We start from the raw sequence: 18,722 nt of genomic DNA, 5'->3' as shown, positions 1-18,722 counted from the left end.
TACTTTACATACAACAATAGTTTCGTTATATATTATAGACTTATAGGAAGAGACCTTCTAAAAATGTTAAAATATATTACTGGCACGTGAAACCTTAATTTAGAGTGAATAAATGAAGACTCGGCACACCACTTCTGAAAGGTTGCTGACCCCTGCTGTATTGTATGTGCAAAATAAGCCAATTATATGCACATTTTCATTTCAGCCCTACCAAACTGGATCTACCACACTATTTAAACATTATATCCTACTTTATGCTGCACTCAAACAGAAAATCTCTGTCTTCCAAAGTAAAGAATAATGCTACCTCTTCTCCGATGACGTTTATATACAGATTTATATAAACACAAATAGATAAAAGCTCACCTTACTGCTTCAGGAAAACCCATTCTGTATAATGTTACAACTACAGCACCACCAAGGCCTATGTTATGTTGCAGAGCCACCTTTGCACCAGGAACTTGTCTCTTCCCAGCTTCCCCTCTTAGCTGCCAGCAGAGTTCAGCACACTGAGCCAGACCTAAAAATCAAACACAGAGCAAGCAGATCTTAACACATTCCAACTATTGCAAAAGCAAGCAACAAATACAATAATGTTTTATATCATGCTACCTCTTCTGCAAACTAAAATTTAAAACAACTCCAGTTACCAAAATCCTAAGAAAAAAGCCTTTTTTTAAAAACAGAAGCTTAAATGGTGAGGTAATATCTTTTATTGGACCAACTTCTGTTGGAGAGAGAAATTTTTGAGCCACGCAGAGCTCTTTTTCAGGTCTGTGTGGCTCAAAAGCTTGTCTCTCTCACAAACAGATGCTGGCCCAATAAAAGTTATTGTTAATATCCTGGGACCAACACAGCTACAACTACACTGCATACAACAACTCAAAGGAATACAAAAACTAGGAGTGCTTAGGGCTAGAAAGTTAAACTGATTTAAAAATGAGCAATCTTAAAAATGCTGTTTTCTTTTATGGCAAATCCAATACTGACCATGACTTAGGTAATAATATTATTTAGCTCTTATATAGCTAAAATATGGGATAATATGACAAAGTGCTTCAATCTAGTTTGAAAATATTAGTCTCATGAAGTTTTAGTACGTCAAAATGTAATACTGAAATAAGACAAACATTTCTTACTGATATAACGCTTAGAGAAGTATTTCTGCACAATACAAAAAACTTACCATTTGATAATTCTGACTGTAGTTTTAAAAAGAACAAGCAAACAAGAAGGACACTACGAACCCGGGCAAGACTAAAAATTGACCAATACTCAAGAGAGTGGTGTTTCTGGAAAGCTTTAGCTTAAGAACATTGTCAACTTTAATTTTTTTTGATAAAGCACCCTTTCGATTGTAATTCCTTTAAAAATATTTAATAATTTTTGCCTCCCTATTGAAATTTGTAAAGATCTTTTCAGCAATTAAAAAAAACAACTAACTATATAAGTAAAACAGTGAAGCAGAATATGGCCTTGGATTGAATGTCCATCAATGGGAATTCTTCCATTGATTTCAGTGGGCCTTGGATTGAGCCCTATTTGTTGATACGTTGGGGTACCTAAATTTTTTGACTAATTTGCCTAAGTTTATTTTAAAAAGCCCACTATCACTGTATTTGTCTGTACTTTCATCTTCCCTGAAAAATAGGACAGAAATTGTGCAATTCCTCCAGCGAAATAAACACCAGAGTTAGCTTTATCCTGACTTTGGAGCTGCAACACTGGCATATTTTACTTAGTACTCTTATACCTGACTGAGTTTCAGGCTGTCCTCTCTTAAGCAATTTTTGCTTTTAGAAAACTAGTATTTTCACAGCTTTAGGAAAAAGAAAAATACAGCATTTACATCAGTGCATGCATACTCTATAAACATACGAGTTTGTAACTCAAAGTAATGCATTTTTCACTTTCATCCCCTTCAAATGTCCACTGTATGGAAGATTAGTTTCCTTATTCTTTAACCATTTTATGGTAATACCTTCCAGATGAAGTCAATACTCAGAATGTCAAATTCTGGCCTACCAACATGCAGGTCCCTTCAAGAAAATTCCAATTCTTTAATGAAGGCTTTATTACAAAAACAGCTGCGTGACAGTGAAATTTTAGTCTTTAAAAAGAGACTAAGTTCTGAAAACCATATAAAGAATTTAAGTAGTTCTATTTTTCACAACCTGATGGCAGTATTATAAATCCTTCTGCTAAAAGTCTGTCAAAAGACTGCATTAGCAGAGCGTTCTTGACACTTTTAGGAATTAGAGGAAAGAAGAACCTTCAATTCTGCTGTAGTAATAAATAAATAAATAACTAAAAGTAACCATGAAATACTACAAAGGCTGGCAGTTAACAAGCTGAATTCAAAATCATTTAAGTATTTCTTACAGAAATAAAAAACTGATCACAGACTCCTGAACAAATTAGGGCTTGCATTTTTTTAAAGTAAAAAACCAACACAAAACAAAAATTACTGCTTAAGTAGTGCTTTGTTTTTCTGTTATACAGGAAAGTATGCTGGCATACAGGACCATGATGTGTTTGGAGCTGGATAATAGGCAGCAGGTTTAAAACAAACAAAAGGAAGTATTTTTTCACACAATGAACAGTCAACCTGTGGAACTCCTTGCCAGAGGATGTTGTGAAGGCCAAGACTATAACAGGGGTCAAAAAAGAACTAGATAGCCATTGAGGGACCTATCCTCCATGAAGTTATTAGCCAGGATGGGCACGGATGGTGTCCCTAACCTCTGTTTGCCAAAAGCTGGAAATGGGTGACAGGGGATGGACACCTTGATGATCATACCTGTGTCTGTTCATTCCTCTGGGGCCATGGCATTGGCCACTGTTCGGAGACCAGGATACTGGGCTGATGGATTTTGGTTGACCGCTATGGTGTTCCTTATCGTTTTACAGCTGAACACTGCTGTGAGCAAGAGGACCAGGGCAGGAAGACCGGCAGGGATGAGGCACATGGCACAGAAGCTCCAGATGCGATTGCTCGCACCTCTGGGGGACCAGACGGTCCCGAGCCCACCGCTCGGCCCGTCCGATGAGCACCCCACCCAATCGAGCAAGGCCATCACTGTGGTGGACCTGCGGTATGGGGGGCATGAAGGGATGCTGGCTACAGACTGTGGACAGGCTGCACCACCCATGCGCAACGATGACGCGCACGCACGGCGACACCAAAGCACGACCATCGCTAGGCTGTCTCACTGAGATCATCAGATGCAGCTGGACGCACAGCTGGAAGGCACACATACTCGCGCCACGGCACGCACTCACCGCAGCGTGAAACAGAGGTGCAGCGCCGCACGCCCATTTGATCCAAGAGAGAGGGGCGCACTGACCAGGACTCATGTGCCCACCTGTGCTGATCGACACGCAGTGAGCGGCGGTGACAGCAGTCGCAAGGGAAAAAAGGATCGCTAGCGCGCTCTCGACACACGAATCACAGATGAGCCCTATGAAAATCGAACATGTAGGTACGAGAGTAACGAGACTGATTTCTCCTATCTCGCATCGCAATCCCAGCTTCTAGAGGCTATGAAGGGTTTGGACAGTGATACGGAGGGGCCGGGACGCCGAGCCACCAGGAGCCCATGGTCCAAGGTTACGCCGAAACACCATTGGGCAGTGACCGCAGGGACACCCTGTAGCACCATGATGGCAAAACGCTTTGTAAAAAGACAGGAGGGACAAGCAATCCAAAGCAGAAGGGTCTGGATCTGCAGTGTGTCCGGAGAATTGCGCTAAGCGCAGGGGGATGTCTATATGGAACTTCCTGCACCCTCTCCTTCCTAGAGCCGTGAAACGCGCGCACGGCGCACATGAGCGACGCGGCGGAGTGTCTATCAGAAACAGAATCTGCGGATAAATTTGTTAACAACCGCGCCAGCCATCCAAACCATGGGATGGAGGCCCTTTTCAGTACAAGGCAGTAAGGATCTAGACAACCATGGCCATTGTAGTTGTTGAAAACAGATCTCTAACGGGCTCCTTCCCACCACACGAGGCGCCATTCTGCTTCTCCTCAGAGAAGATGGTATCCGCGAAGGCGATCCGCAGAGCCCTCAGAGTGAGTGGATGGGCAGGCGAAGAAAGCACATCCTCTACTACCGCTTACCTGGTGACCAGCTGTCCAACCACTTAGCATCGGTGGTAATCACGCTCCAGTTGGTACACCAAAAAGGGGCAAGAATGAACCCCAAAAATAATTGGCAGGGGGTGACTGCAAGAGCGCTGGGAGGAAGTTTTGCGATCCCTCAGGACAGGGGTCACACCTGGCGAACACCTGCAGAAGGCAGAAGTGGCCAGGAGCAGTGGCAGTGGATAGCTGAGGCTTTAGTGCAGGCAGGCGACGACAAAACACTTCAGTCGGACTATTGAGGATAGGGGCTCGGTAGGTGGAATGAGGGCGGGGTCTGCAGCCGACACGAGCTCCACAGGGTAGCACGAATGGGGTGACCTGCTCCTGCGGCTCTCACTGGCGCCCTGCGATTGGGCCGGCTGCACATGGCTTGCGCGCAGGGCCGTCTTACGGTTTATCGGGCTACGAGTAATTATTAAAACTCGGTGCCACTATCCGATGGCAGCCCAAGCTCACAGCCTGTGGGGGGAGGGGGAGGAGGACTTGACAGCAAAGGATAATCGAATGCCTGGCCTGCCTCATGGTGGCGGAGAGTCACAGTTCCCGCAGTAGACTCCCAACCCTCTCCTCATGCAGAACGACATAAGAAGATACTATATTAAAAGCACTAAAATTTGGGAATAAAAATGTAGTTCAGATTTTTTGATAGCGCCTGAAGTTTGTCACGAAATTATTTGCAAAACACTTCGTAGTAAGGGTGAGAAAGCTGTCCTGCTGAAGACAACATTACATATAAGGAATATCATGATGCCAGCTCTTCTCTGTTTATACATTTTCTTAAATCAGTACATTTTAAGATGAAATTTATATTTTAAATGTACTCAACCTTAAAGCCAGCAATTCCAGATTATACAATATTTAACTCAACTGAAACAAAGACATATTTTAAATTAATCAAGAGAGGTTGTAGTGTGTTCATAACATGTTCATTGCTTTTAGAAAAAGGAACAGTAATTACTTTGTGTGATCTCCATACAAGAGACATGGTTATGAATTTCACCAACTTTAAAAAAATGTGTTTCAAAGATTTTTAGTATAACGAGGATTTTTTTTGTCTTAGCTAAGGTACTGATTTTGCTGGAGGGTTCTTTTAAAAACTAGTTTCACCGTAATTAGTCAGAAGTAAGAAAGCTGGACAAAGAGTTTCCCTATCTGGAAGGGAAGGACTGTTGTCCTTTAAGGGCTCTCTTCAGTGGGAAAGTGGGGCGAGGGGTGGTGAAGGGATGGACAGAAAGGACAGGAAGACTTGGAAGCACTTTTTTTTTAAAACTATAGTAATAAGAATGTGTATTTTAGATAGGGATGTCTTTTGCAGGATTTATTTAAAAAACTGTATGTCTGAAGATCCAGCACGCATTTAAGGCTAAGAGATTGTGCATCTAAAACTCTATGCAAGCATTTTTTTAGAAACGTGATTTTAATCTTCACCAGCTCACTAACTGAAATATTATTTAAAGCAAATTTTAAACTAAGTCCGTGACGACGCTGTTCTGTGTAAATATTACATTAATGCAAGCAACTGTTTTGTCATTTGTAAGTCAGACTGACAGTATAAAATTTATTTGGGCAAAAGTTTTCATGGACATCTGCTGAAATGGGGTTTCCGCACACAAAAGCTTATGCCCAAATAATTGTTAGTCTCTGAGGTGCCACAAGGATCGTCCTTACTTGTTTTTTGCTGATATAGACTAACAGACTACCACTCCTGAAGACCAGTCAGTATAATACCTTGGGGTTGGCAAATGCCTGTTAAATGGCTTTATTACTCCTTGAATGTCTCTTTAACAGTTTCAGTGTTGTGCTAATAGGTCTGGCAGGCTAGAGGTTTTTTCATTTTTAACTACTAGATTCCCTCCCAAGGAAGACTCACCAGGCTAGAGCAGCCATCTGTGGGAGCCTGCACGAAGCATCAGAACAGGGATAGGAAAACAAACGGGTGGACACTAAGACCCAGTGGCGCCCCAAATTTTCAGATGCCCTACGCAGCTGCCTACATTGCGTATGCTTAAGGACGGCCCTGATGGCGTGTGAACCGCTGGCTGGGGGAGATTAGCCTTCCAGCCCCGCCCCTTCCACCTGTGGGAGAGTGTGCCGGGAGGGAGAGTGCATGGCAGCGGCAGCCTCCCCAACCCTGGAGCACTGGGAGAGAGAGCTGCGGCTCTGCCGCACGCTACCCAGCCCCAGGAAGGCAGGCAGCATGGCCCCAGCCCCCTGGAGCCCAGCAGCACCAACGGCGCAGGGCCCTGGAGAAGCAGAGTGTGGGTAGGGCCGTGTCTGGCCGTTTGGTGAGGTACTGCCTCCCCTACCCACCGCAGTCCGCCCTGGAAGTGACAGATTCGTCACTTCCACCCCAGGCCCTGCACCCCTCTAAGGATGGCCCTGCTGAAGGACAACCTTTGTTGCCTGCAGGTTGGGGCTAGGGAGTATATGCCCAGCGACAGGAGGGTGGCACAAAAGTCCTTAAGGGAGTGCAGGGACTCACTGGTTTTGTTGCTAAACATTTTGTTATTGTCAAAGGGGAGGTCCTCAAGTGTAGTCTAGACCTCCTTCAGAAACCTGCTAGATTATAGCCAGCAATCACAGCAGAGGACAACCCCTGAGGCCAGAGAATGGGATGCAGTATCAGCAGCATCAACCGCTCCCTGGAGGAACGTTGTGACCAACTTGCCTTCATCCAGAAGGTGTTGAAGTCCTGCTGCTTCTCTGGATGGAGGAAGGCTTGAAAGTCCCTCAGTTTGGAGTATGAGAGGAAGTCGTACTTTGCCAGGATGGCCTCGTAGCTGGCAATGCAGAATTGTAGACCCGCAGAGGAGTTGACCTTCAAGCCAAGAAGTCCAGCTTCTTGGCACTGTGACTGGCACAGGGGGAAAAAGGGTGTTGGATTTAAAGAGCTGTTGCCAGGCATGCTCAGTTGCTGCATGGACTACAAGAGAATTTCATGGCGAGTGAGTATATAGAAAGTCTGTGCCTTTGGAGGGCACGAAGTAGAGATGCTCCACCAGCTTGGGAGTAGAGACACAAGAAGCTGGGGTGTGCCAGACCATTTGGGCCAGTTGTAAAATGGTCTCGTGAATAGGCAGAGCAGTAGGGGAAGGCCGGGGGGAAGAGGGAGGAGAAGGGGTTTGCAATATGTGCAGGAAATGGTTCCTGGGGTCTTGTACATCATTTACAGGCAGGTTGAGCGCCATAGCAGATCCTGGTATTGCAGGTGATCACTGGGAGGCGAGAGAGAGCTGAATAAGGGCATCGTCCAGGGAGGAAGAGACACAAATAGGGACCAGAGGGTCCAATGGCACTGCCAATGCCAGAAAGTCCTGGGGCTTCTCATAGACAGAGAGAGGGACGGTGTGCATTGGGAACAGCTGGTGATGCAGGCGTGGTTGTCCCTGTGATTGCTGTAGAGGTCCCAAGCTGCTCGGCAGTGTCAGGCATAGGGGTCACCTGGCATCAGCAATGCCTGCAAGTAATGGAACCACAGGTTGACCAGTGGGGCGTACATTGGTTGATATGGGTGGTGCTATATGACTGGGCGGGCAAGAAGGCAGAGTCCAGCTTGGAGGACCACTCCGAGGCCAAAGACAGGTCTGGTAGAGGCAGAGTCGTCGGAATCATCAGTGTGGGATGAGATGAAACCAGATGGTCCAAGAGCAAAAGAGGTTCCTCTGTGGAAGGACATAGCAGAGAGAGGCAGAGCAGAGGAGGATGCTGAAGGAGAAGGGGCTCATCCATGGGAACCAGCATGCTGGGAGCAACAATATGCCTGAGCGTGGACGGGAGCCAGCATATGGCAACATCAGTTCAGCTGTTGGCATGAGAGGGGACAAGCACCCTGGTGTATGTAAGACTGGGCATGCAAGTCCAGACATCCCAGTGGAGTGGACAGAGCTGGAGGTGACAGCAGCAGGCCAGTCACTGCGGCCAATGGCAGGGCCAATGGAGCACCGTGCTTGGACTTATGCTCTGAGTGGGATTTTTTGTCACTGGAGCATCCGAGTTCATGTGACAGCTCGGGGAAGCAATGATGTGTTTAGAGGCAGTCCCCCTCGGCGAGCCGCCCTTATGTCCATAGCTGTGTCTCTTATGAGCATGGTGGGTCTTGGGCAGTAGCAGTGGTGTCTCTGGTGCCGGCTGGGAAAGGCCCAAGGAGGAGCTCGCCGCCGGTACAAAGCGCCACTCTGATGGATCAGTTGGTCCTGGATCCGGTTGTGCACATGGTCACATTAACTCCTCCATACAGAACTTGCAAAGGCAAAGTTCTCTGGCCTCTCGAGGCCAATCCGGGAAAGAGCAGCAGATGGAGCAGCAGGCGGCAACGTGAGCTTCGCCCAAACAATACAGACAATGTTGGTGCTTGTCACTCACAGAGAAGGTCCGTAAGCACAAAGCACAGTATTTAAAACTGGCTTGCCGGGGCATAGTCCCTGGGCTGGGGAGGAGCCCTGCAATGGGAGAAGTCCAACAAAGAAAACCTAGCTAACAAATGGACTATCATATACAACTAGTAAAAGCTATCTACAGATAACAATCAAAGAACCTCTCTCTTGTAAGCTAAGAATATTGAGGAACAGGGGTTCCGACTCTGGCCATCCAGTAGTAAGAAGGAACTGGAGCAGCGTCAACCCGCAAAGCCTCAGACGTGCCATGCGGTCAATGCACGACGCACGTGCAGGTCAACAGATACTACCATGAACCGTTCTGACTCCAGCGTATGCGTACCCACGTTTGGAATCCACATAGGGATTATCGCTTGAAGAAAAACATAACACCTAATCATCTAAGCTGGCACATCCAAAATCAATATTAAAAAAGTTCTCAGTTAACAATATTGCTGAAAGTTAAAACATACTATATTAAATAGCAAATCAGCAGAGAATACACACGTAATTTCTAAAAAGCCTTTAGAGTTTTTTTCCAGAAATGACCAACTGGCTCAGTGAGAAACAAAAATTACCCATATAGTATTTCAAGGCTCTATCAAAAATCTGATGGGTTGTCCACACTTAACAGTGGTGGTGGATGATTTGCGTATAAAAATCATAAAATTCTTTTTCAATTGACTTGAAACAATACTTCTCTTACTCCATGAAGTGTTAGCTAGTATTTAAGGTAAGGATTGTCCCAAACAGATCCAAATATATGCAGGTCAAAAGAAAAATGAAGTTTACAAAGTTCACAAATCAGTAAAAAGTTGAATACAAAGTTCAGTGCCAGCGTGATCCTTCATCATATAGCACCACAGAAACTGGTTTAAGATTTATATTTTAAGCATCTTACAATCAGATTATAACTGAATAGCTCTTCAAAGAAGTGCTGCAGAATTTATGAACAAACATATATTACGGAAAAGACACGGGTATGCTATAATCACATCTTATTATGTTATGTGCAGTATACTTTCCTATATACATATGGAAAACATCTAATGAAACCCATTAAATTGTGCCAATACAGAGAGAAATTAAAGATGGTCTTGAACTGAAATTATTTTTGAAAAAAGAAGTTGGGATATGTCTTGCTAAAATGGCACTTCTAAAACCACAGGTATTTAGCTTCTGAGAAAGACTGCTGAAGCACAAAAGTGGAAGTTTCAAAGAAATGCATGAGAAAGTTGGTTCAAGGTTGAGATTTAAATTACTGCATAAACATAAAAGCCTTCAGGGGACACATTATGTAATGCAGAAGATAAATATTCACCTCAACTACTTTGAATCCCTTTCTCTGAATAGGCAGCTGGAGACAGACTTTGTATATAAAATAAAACTACAACATTTTAAAACTAATAGCTTGATTTTGATTGGAGTAGTCTCTAAAACAGAAAAGTATCTGTTTATATCTCAGTGTAAACTGTATATTCAAGTACTCTCTGCAAAGTACAAAAATGTATTCTTAGCATAGTCTATTGAAACTTAAAGAAAAAATGGTAAGTACTCATGTCTCAAAAGAAAAAAAAATTGGATCTAAACTCTGTATGCTTTGTCAACAATATGAACTTTCTCGCTCTCTCTGGACAGGTTAATTAGGTTTGTGCAAAATACCTCTGTACATCTAGCTACTTAAGACATTTTAAGTCAAGTGAAAATGGATTTTATTTTAAATTAAGAAAAACAAATTCTAGCCCACTCCTTTTAAAAAATATCACTTAATTTAAGCAAAAGTTGTCACATATCATCCTCTATTATTTGAACTATTCATTTAGTTAACTAATGAAATGCATATGACAAATACAAAATTCATATTCATAGCTCAAAGGTGGAAACATTAAGAGTAAACTGCATGCTGTGTAAAACACAAAGTCAAAAGAGTATTTTGACCTTTTTAAGTGAAAAAACAAACCACAGCAAGGTAACTTCTTATATACTGGAAGTCATTAGACAGACATCATATTCTCAGACCCCAGCATTCCTTCTGCGCAATTATTTCACGACTCATAAATCATGAATACCTTCAGAACCTGTTGAAGAAACTGTCGGTTTCCACATGAAGACCTCAAAATCATTAGAAATACAAATTCTGTATTTGCCTTACCTGTGGCACCCAATGGGTGTCCTTTAGAAATCAAACCACCACTGGGGTTTACCACCCATTTTCCACCGTAAGTATTGTCTCCTCTATCAATAAGCTCCCCAGCTCTTCCTATAAAATAGTAATTGAAACGAGGAAAATAGCTGTCAAAAAAAGTCACCTTACGGTACATTTTTCAACCTTACTGTTACTTCTGGATATTATTGCATATGTTTTGAGTCAGCCAAAACCAGAAAATTGCAGTGCATAAAACTTTTGGAACAATATGTGAAATAACCAAATATGAACATTAATGGCTTATACTGTTTGGACAATAGGTCTTCATTTTGTTTCCATTGCCCACTAACTATATATTTTAGTACATTATATAAGCTTTTCAGTTTATGCAATAATTAAATTAATAATGGGTAAAATTATAATGAAAAGAGCAAATGTACCTGAAACGGAGCAGTTAATCATTACAGATACTGTTATGTTTTTCACTGGAAATCACAGCTTGCAGTAATATTAATGAGACACAAGGTGGGTGAGAGAATATCTTTTATTGGACCAATTTCTGTTAGTGAAAGAAATGCTCCTGGGAGAATTCTGCATCACTGTGCAATGCAGAATTTTGCCAAAATTAATGTTGGGCATGCAGAATTTCTTTTTTCCCCTCACATAGAAATGGGCTGCAGGGATGTTGGCCGCCACTAGAGCTGCAGGACCGAGCACAGTCCAGCTCCTAAATAGAAAACAAGGCCAGAGAGAGGGGGAGAGAACTGGACATTTCCCAGGATGCCTGGAAGAAAAGAGGTGGCAGCATGCAGGAGACTGCAGGCCTGGGACCCAACATCAGGCTGTTTCTGCTTCTGGATCCTTGGGTTCTAGAAGGGTAGGGTCTGTGAGTGTCTGAGCCGGGGAAGGGATATGGGGGCACAGCTGGCCTCTCTGGGGATGTGTCTGAGCTGGGGGGTGGGCCCTCAGATAGGTTCTGGGGGAGAGGGGGTGTGAGTGTCTGGGCTAGGGAGGGCCCCATGGCTGGGCTCTAGAGGGGAGTAGGGTATGAGTGTATGGGCTGGGGGAGGGTTACCAACTCTCCAGGATTGTCCTGGAGTCTCCAAGAATTCAAGATTAATCTTGAATTAAATTTTATGTCATGTGATGAAACCTCCAGGAATATGTCCAATCAAAATTGGCAACCGTAGCTGGGGAGAGGGCATAGCTGGACTCTGGGAGAAAGGGGGTGAGAGTGTCTGAGTTGGGGGGCCCATGGTTGGAGTCTGAGGGGAAGGAGGGGGTAAGTCTCTGGCCCCCTGGTTAGGTTCTGTGGGGGAGGGATCAGAGAAGCAGGAATTGAGTTGTCGCGGTTTCTTTAAATCTCTACTCCTGGGGGAATTTTTGTGTGTCTGTATTATTACAAACATACTTGCTGACAGATATTTTGAAATAAATTACCAAAATAATTGAAACTGGTGTAATTATACAGTGTTATTTTGACAAAATTTGCATAATTTTAAAATACTGTGAGCAGAATTTTTCATTTTTTTGGCACAAAATTTCCCCAAGAGTGAAGAGAGAAGCTGTCAAGCTACATAACCTGAAGAAGAGGTCTGTGTAGCTCAACAGCTTATCTCTGTCACCAACAGAAGTTGATCCAATAAAAGATACTACCTCCTCCACTGTATCTCTCATATCCTGGAACCAATATGGCTACAACTCTGAGAGCAGTAATATTAATGGCAGTTGTTGGCATGCGGTAGACTCAATACTTTTAAATACATACATTCTTACTTAACAGTTTCAGTATCCAAACAACACAAACCACATGAAGTACCAGATTTTGATTCATAGGGGTGAACAAATAATCTTGTGCATTTGGATTAAGCAATTTTCCCACTGAAGAGCTCTCAGGGTGTAAGAAGTTAAAGAAACATTCTCATGGCATTGACTGAAGAGAGAAATTGATTAGAACACAAGGAAAAAATGCCATATAAGATATTAACTTATAACCTAGTAGCATAATTGACCAAATGGGAGTAACTGGAGCATGTGTTGCATTTTCTAGGTGCACCAGGACACATGTAGAACAAAGAGTGGGTGCTTCTTTTTACTAATGAGTGTACATATCTAAATAGACAATGATTGCAACCATTTTTGCTCCTGGTGCCACAGAGACCCAGCAAATAATAATAATGTGGTATAGAAGAACAGGTCAGAGAAAGGGAAGGGATAACAAGGAGAAAAGGATAGAGGAAGAGACCTTTTTAAAGCTTCGTTCAGTTAAAAATCTTGAGTCTAAATTCTTGCAGGCCTTTCTTTCTGTTGAATCCCCAATCTCAACTTGACTGTTCATAAATAAGATTATACACCACCAAGTGGTGTGTAAGTAAAATCATGCCATTTTTCAGAAAATGATTCACAGAGGATGTTCTCAACTTTTTAATTCAATTTTTGAAAAAAACAGTAAGTTTAAAAGCTGAACTTTTTAAAATCTGAAATGTAATAGTTTAATATATTTTGAACATAAGAATATTAGAAAAGCTATACTGGGGCAGACCAACAGTCCATCAATCCCATTATCCTGTCTTCCAAGAGTGGCCAATGCCTGCTACTTCAGAGAGAATGAACAGAACAGAGCAATCATCGAGTGATCCATCCCCTATCATCCAGTCACAACTTCTGGCAATCAGAGGTTTAGGAACATCCAGAGCATGGAGTTGTGATCCTGACTATCTTAGCTAATAGACAGCGATGGACGTATCCTTCATGAACTTATCTTATTCTTTTTTTTAAAACAGAGTTATATTTTTGGCCTTCACAACATCCTATGGCAATGAGTTTCACAGGTTGACTGTGCATTGCATGAAGTAGTACTTCCTTACACTTGTTTTAAAGCTGTTGCCTATTAATTTCATTGGGTGACCCCTGATTGTTGTTGTCACACTGTCTGGAGTGGCTCAAGACTGAATGCCAAACTCAGACAGACTGTCAAAAGCAGAGCAGAAAACCCAAACTAGTTGTATATTCTATAATTAGATTTCATCAATCCAGTAACAAGTGTGAACTCCTAAAGCACTATGACAGTCTTACCATGGAATCACTGGTACGCCCCTTGGGCATTCCAGTTCATCTTGCCACCCAGGCAAGCTGGACTATGTGATAGATGGTCACTTTATAGCAAAAAATCACAATAATATTCAGGTTATTCCCAGTCCCAAAAGACCAGTCACTTGCCCTATGTAAATTGTACTCAGATCTCAAACCAAGGACAACACCTGTAGCCAATCCTATCATAAACTAACTAAAGAGTTATTGACTAAGAAAAGAAATTATAGTTACTTACAAGATTAAAGCAGGTAAGCATACACACACAAATGTGTTACAATCTTAAATTCAAAAGGTAACAGAAGCTTCTATAATAGGCAAGTTTTAATGTCCTTTGGGGCTAACCCAAGCCAAGCAGCTTGGGGATCTCTTGCTTATGTTTAGAAATCTTTTCCCCTCAGAGTTCAAACCACATAAAGAGACGGTTTCTCCTTGTCAAAGATTTTTTATCCCCACTCACCCCAGAAGCCAAGCTGATGGGACAAGTGCTCTTGCATATAGGTGACTGGGGGGAGCAATCAACAAAATCTTTGTTCAATAATGGTTCATTTGAATGTACTAGTCCTTCCTGATGGGCAGGAGACAATACTTTTGGGGGTAAACTAATATTTCACACTTAGAAATGCTTCTCCCGTGACTGTAGGGAATTTACAGTCAAACATCTCTATAGTTTAAACGTTTGATCTGTAACATTACTTTATGACATGGGACACTGATATACATGCAGCATTCTATAAGCATTCCATAAAGTCTAAAACACTAAGCACTCTGTTATAAATCTATTTTGATAATGCTAACACGCAGGTAAACAAGACTAGTTTCAAGCTATGCATTTGTAAGTGTTCAGTGAGGCCTAGGGGCCTTGGCATGAGCTGGCACCTGGTCTGCCAGCATCACACTTGTATCATGTAAAGGGGTAAACATCACTCCCTATTCACTTTCTCCACACCATTCATGATTGTGTAGACCAGGGATAGGCAACATATGGCACGCATGCGAAAGGTGGCACGCATGCTGATTTCAATGGCACTCCCACTGGCCAAGGTCCTGCCACCAGCACGGGGCGCTCTGCATTTCCATTTATTTTAAATGAAGCTTCTTAAACATTTTAAAAACCTTGTTTACTTTATATACAATAGTTTAGTTATATATTATAGACTTATAGAAAGAGACCTTCTAAAAATGTTAAAATGTATATCGGCATGTGAAACCTTAATTAGAGTGAATAATGAAGACTTGGAATACCACTTCTGAAAGGTTCCCAAACCCCTGGTATAGACCTCTATCATATCCCTTAGCCTGTCTCTTTCTAAAATGAGCAATCCCAGTCTTTTTTAATCTCTCCTCATATGGAAGCTGTGCTATACACTAATCATTTTTGTTGCCCTTTTCTGTAAATTTCCAATTCTAATATCTTTTTTTTTGAGATGGAATGACCAGAACTGGAATATAGCATTCAAGGTTTTTGGCATACTATGGATATATATATAGTGGCATTTATAATTTGTCTTTTTTTCTATTTTTCCTAAAAAATTTCCTGTTAGCTTTTTTTGATGCAGCTGCATATTGAGCAATGTTTCAGAGAGCTATTATTGTGGACTCAAGATCTTTCTTCACTGTAAACAGCCAATTTAGAACCCATCATTTTGTATGTATAGTTTGAATTATGTTTTCTGATGTCATTACTTTGCATTTATCAACACTGAATTTCATCTGCCGATTTTTGTTGCCTAGTCATCAGTTTTAGTGAGATCCCTTTGCACTCTTCGCAGTCTTCTTCGACTTAACTATCTTGAGTCATTTTGTATCATCTGCAAACTTTGTCACCTCACTGCTTACCCCTTTTTACAGATCACTTATGAATATATTGAACAGCACTAGTTACAATATAGATCTTTAGGGAGACTCCGCTATTTACCCCTCTCCACTGTGAAAACTGACCATTTATTCCTACCCTTTGTTTCCTGTCTTTTAACCAGTTATTGATCCAATGAGAGGACCTTCTCCCTCTTCTGCTGTGATTGCTTACTTTGCTTTAGACCCTTTGTGCAGGACCTATTCAAAGGCTTCTGGATGTATTGTATTTTGGAATCAAGGAAAAAAAAAAAATTCATCTTTGAGGCTGTCCCTCTTTAGTCTCTGTGAATACTTCCGAAAACAACTGATCAGCAAAGCAGCAAGAGTCCTGTGGCACCTTATGACCAACAGACGTGTTGGAGCATGACTTTCGTGGTGAATACCCACTTCGTCGGATGCATGTAGTGGAATTTCCGGGCAGTATATATATATGCAGCTTGCATATATATACCTGCCCCTGGAAATTTCCACTACATGCATCCGACGAAGTGGGTATTCACCCACGAAAGCTCATGCTCCAACACGTCTGTTAGTCATAAGGTGCCACAGGACTCTTTGCTGCTTTTGCTGATCCAGATTAACACGGTTACCACTCTGATACTTGATCAGCAAAACTATCTTTAAATTTCAAATAAAGCCCCATAACTTTGCTGTATAATTGGTTTAAATCTATATTCGGTGCTTCTTGTTCAAACCCCATAAGTCAAAAAAAGCAAACAACAATACAACATTGAAATTTAAGGTCTTACCTTAAATACAAAATGTTAATGCATAGTCAACAAACTTATGGAAAACTAAGATATTAGAATAGGAGACACCTTTTAGGAGATTTCTAATGTTTTTAGCCCCAAAATTTTCCAATTCAATATACCTTTCTAAGTGTTGGTGGATTTTTTTTAAACTATCAGTGTTGATTAAGCGCATCTAGGAAATAAGTGTGAAAGAAAAATTGAAAAAGAACGGTGTTTACTCACACTAGCCAGAAAATTAGTTCATAGCAACTTAACTGCCACTGGCAGCAGCAGGGAAGCACCAATGGTGTTAAGAAGGTTGAGAAGTAGCAAGATCAAATGGCCACAGCAGTAGCTGGAAGGAAGCAGAGCAAAACCTAGGATAAATGAATAAAAGTCTAGGAACAGGGAACAAGAGCTTGAGCAGCTGAAAAGAGGGGGGCCTGAAGCTGAGACACAAATAAGAGGGAGGAAAGTGAGTCAACTCCCCCCCCCACACACACACTTCCTTTTAAAAGGACTCTCCTTCTGCAGCTTGCTAACCATATGATTTTTTGCACCATGTATCTGTGATGCATTAATTTGCCTTTTGATATTCATTTGTTCATGGAGTTATTTGTCCAATTACAGTTTTTACAATATGTTTATTTATGACTTTATTAATATTTTGCTTTTCTTCACCCTTATGAAGGTACAGAATAATGCTCTTACCATACAGGACAGATTAATGCAATGAAGCAGTAACAACATTTATAACAAACACCAAAGTTACAAGACATGTTTAATGTTGTCCATTTTAATAAACTAAAATTCTTCATTAATGTTATTACCTTCAGGACAAAGTCCTAAAGCTTCATAAGTAATGAGCTCATTAGATGAGAAACAATCATGTAGTTCAATCACATCCACATCCGTAGGTTTCAGACCTGCTTTGGAAAAACATCTTTTCGCAGCTTCTTTACTCATATCATAGCCAACCTACAACAACAAATTGTGAGTTACACAGTTCAAGACTTTAGATTATGCTCATCTACTAGTTGTGACCGGAATATGTGCTATAAGTGAGCTGGCCTATAAGTGATGGTAATCTATTCTAATATTAATGTGCCTCGTACTGCAGTCTATGAATTTTCATTATGTGGCATAATTTTGCAGCAAGAAATCAGAGATTCTAAACTTCATTGTAGGAACATTCCAAGTGATGGCTCTTCTGTGTTCTTCTTCCACTCCTTCTCCCCATATGTAAAACTACACGGAGCCAAAATTATTTAGTCATTAAGGGCAAGATATGCTGCTAGTATAATTGGGCGCAATTCCATAGATGTCTTCTGAAGAATTGCAAATGCTTATGCCAGTTGAAAGTTTGACCTCAAATCTCTATTTAGCTAGTAATCTGTACCTCTGCTGCCAGCCATCTGACTTTAATGCTAATAGTCAATATTTTCTAAATCTGACTTTCTGGAATGCATTAATTTGATTTGCACCTACTGGGTTGAATTTGGCCCTCAATTACCCCTGTGCAACCCCACTGACATCAATGAGGTTGCATATTATATGGTAGATTCCCAGATGGTGAAAACTGTCACAGTTCCATTGACCTATGCAACAAAGGACAGAATCTGGTCCATAATTACAATAGACAGACTCATACTAGAACTGTAGATGCAAATAACACCTAACTTTTAAGAAAACTTGGCTCTGCATGCAAACTTTGCAGTTTAGGCCTACCTCTGGGTTTAAGTTAATCAAACTAGCAATTATACCTATGAATGACATAACCACCACACATTGATGGTTACGTGGTTTTCAGGTTCATAATAACCCTTCTGTAGAAGAGAAGGAAAACTAGATACATTGGTTCAAGTCACAGATGAATGATTTCTGCATCTGTCTCACAATTTTTATGTTGTCTCCTTAATTTGATATTCTAAACAATTTGAAAAAGTGCAGCGTAACACTAAACTTTTTACAATCCTACACTTAATACCAATACGTACATATACACATATAAAAATTGTTTTCTTACCATTACTCCATGGATGTATCTTTTATCCTAGAAGTTTTGTGTTTTTTTGAAGTGTACAGTATATAGTTTATTTTTACTTCATAGTGAAGTACAATGCATGTGCTATCTGGATATTTTTACATCTGTAGTAGTATTAGGATCAATGTGCATAAGAAGTGGGGAGCAGGGGAAAAGTAATATTTTAAACCTACCGCCTTAATACAACTATTCTCCTCAAATGTACTTGAAAGATCAGTGACCATCTCTTGGGCCACGATTTCCACAGCTTTTGACTCCAATCCATGTTTTCTCACAAACTCCTCGTTAGTTAAAACCACAGCTGCAGCTCCATCAGATGTTGGGCTAATTGAAC

The 18,722-nt window shown here is 41.5% G+C and overlaps 1 protein-coding gene across 2 annotated transcripts in view; it reads right to left on the bottom strand.

Annotated features, from left to right (window-relative positions):
* Nucleotides 1-18,722, bottom strand: part of SCP2 (sterol carrier protein 2) — a 52,577-nt gene that overhangs the window by 15,804 nt on the left and 18,051 nt on the right. For both annotated transcript variants that reach the window (XM_032768409.2, XM_032768410.2), the window contains exons 9-12: nt 18,562-18,712; nt 17,175-17,322; nt 10,673-10,780; nt 367-520 (exon numbers count right to left, since the gene is read on the bottom strand). In XM_032768409.2, the coding sequence (XP_032624300.1) occupies nt 367-520; nt 10,673-10,780; nt 17,175-17,322; nt 18,562-18,712 (561 nt within the window). The remainder of the gene's footprint in view (nt 1-366; nt 521-10,672; nt 10,781-17,174; nt 17,323-18,561; nt 18,713-18,722) is intronic.

This window comes from Chelonoidis abingdonii, chromosome 7 (genome assembly GCF_003597395.2).
Source record: "Chelonoidis abingdonii isolate Lonesome George chromosome 7, CheloAbing_2.0, whole genome shotgun sequence".
Classification (NCBI taxonomy): domain Eukaryota; kingdom Metazoa; phylum Chordata; order Testudines; family Testudinidae; genus Chelonoidis; species Chelonoidis abingdonii.
The sequence above is the reverse complement of the archived record's forward strand: the minus strand, read 5'-3'. Positions and strand labels throughout refer to the sequence as shown.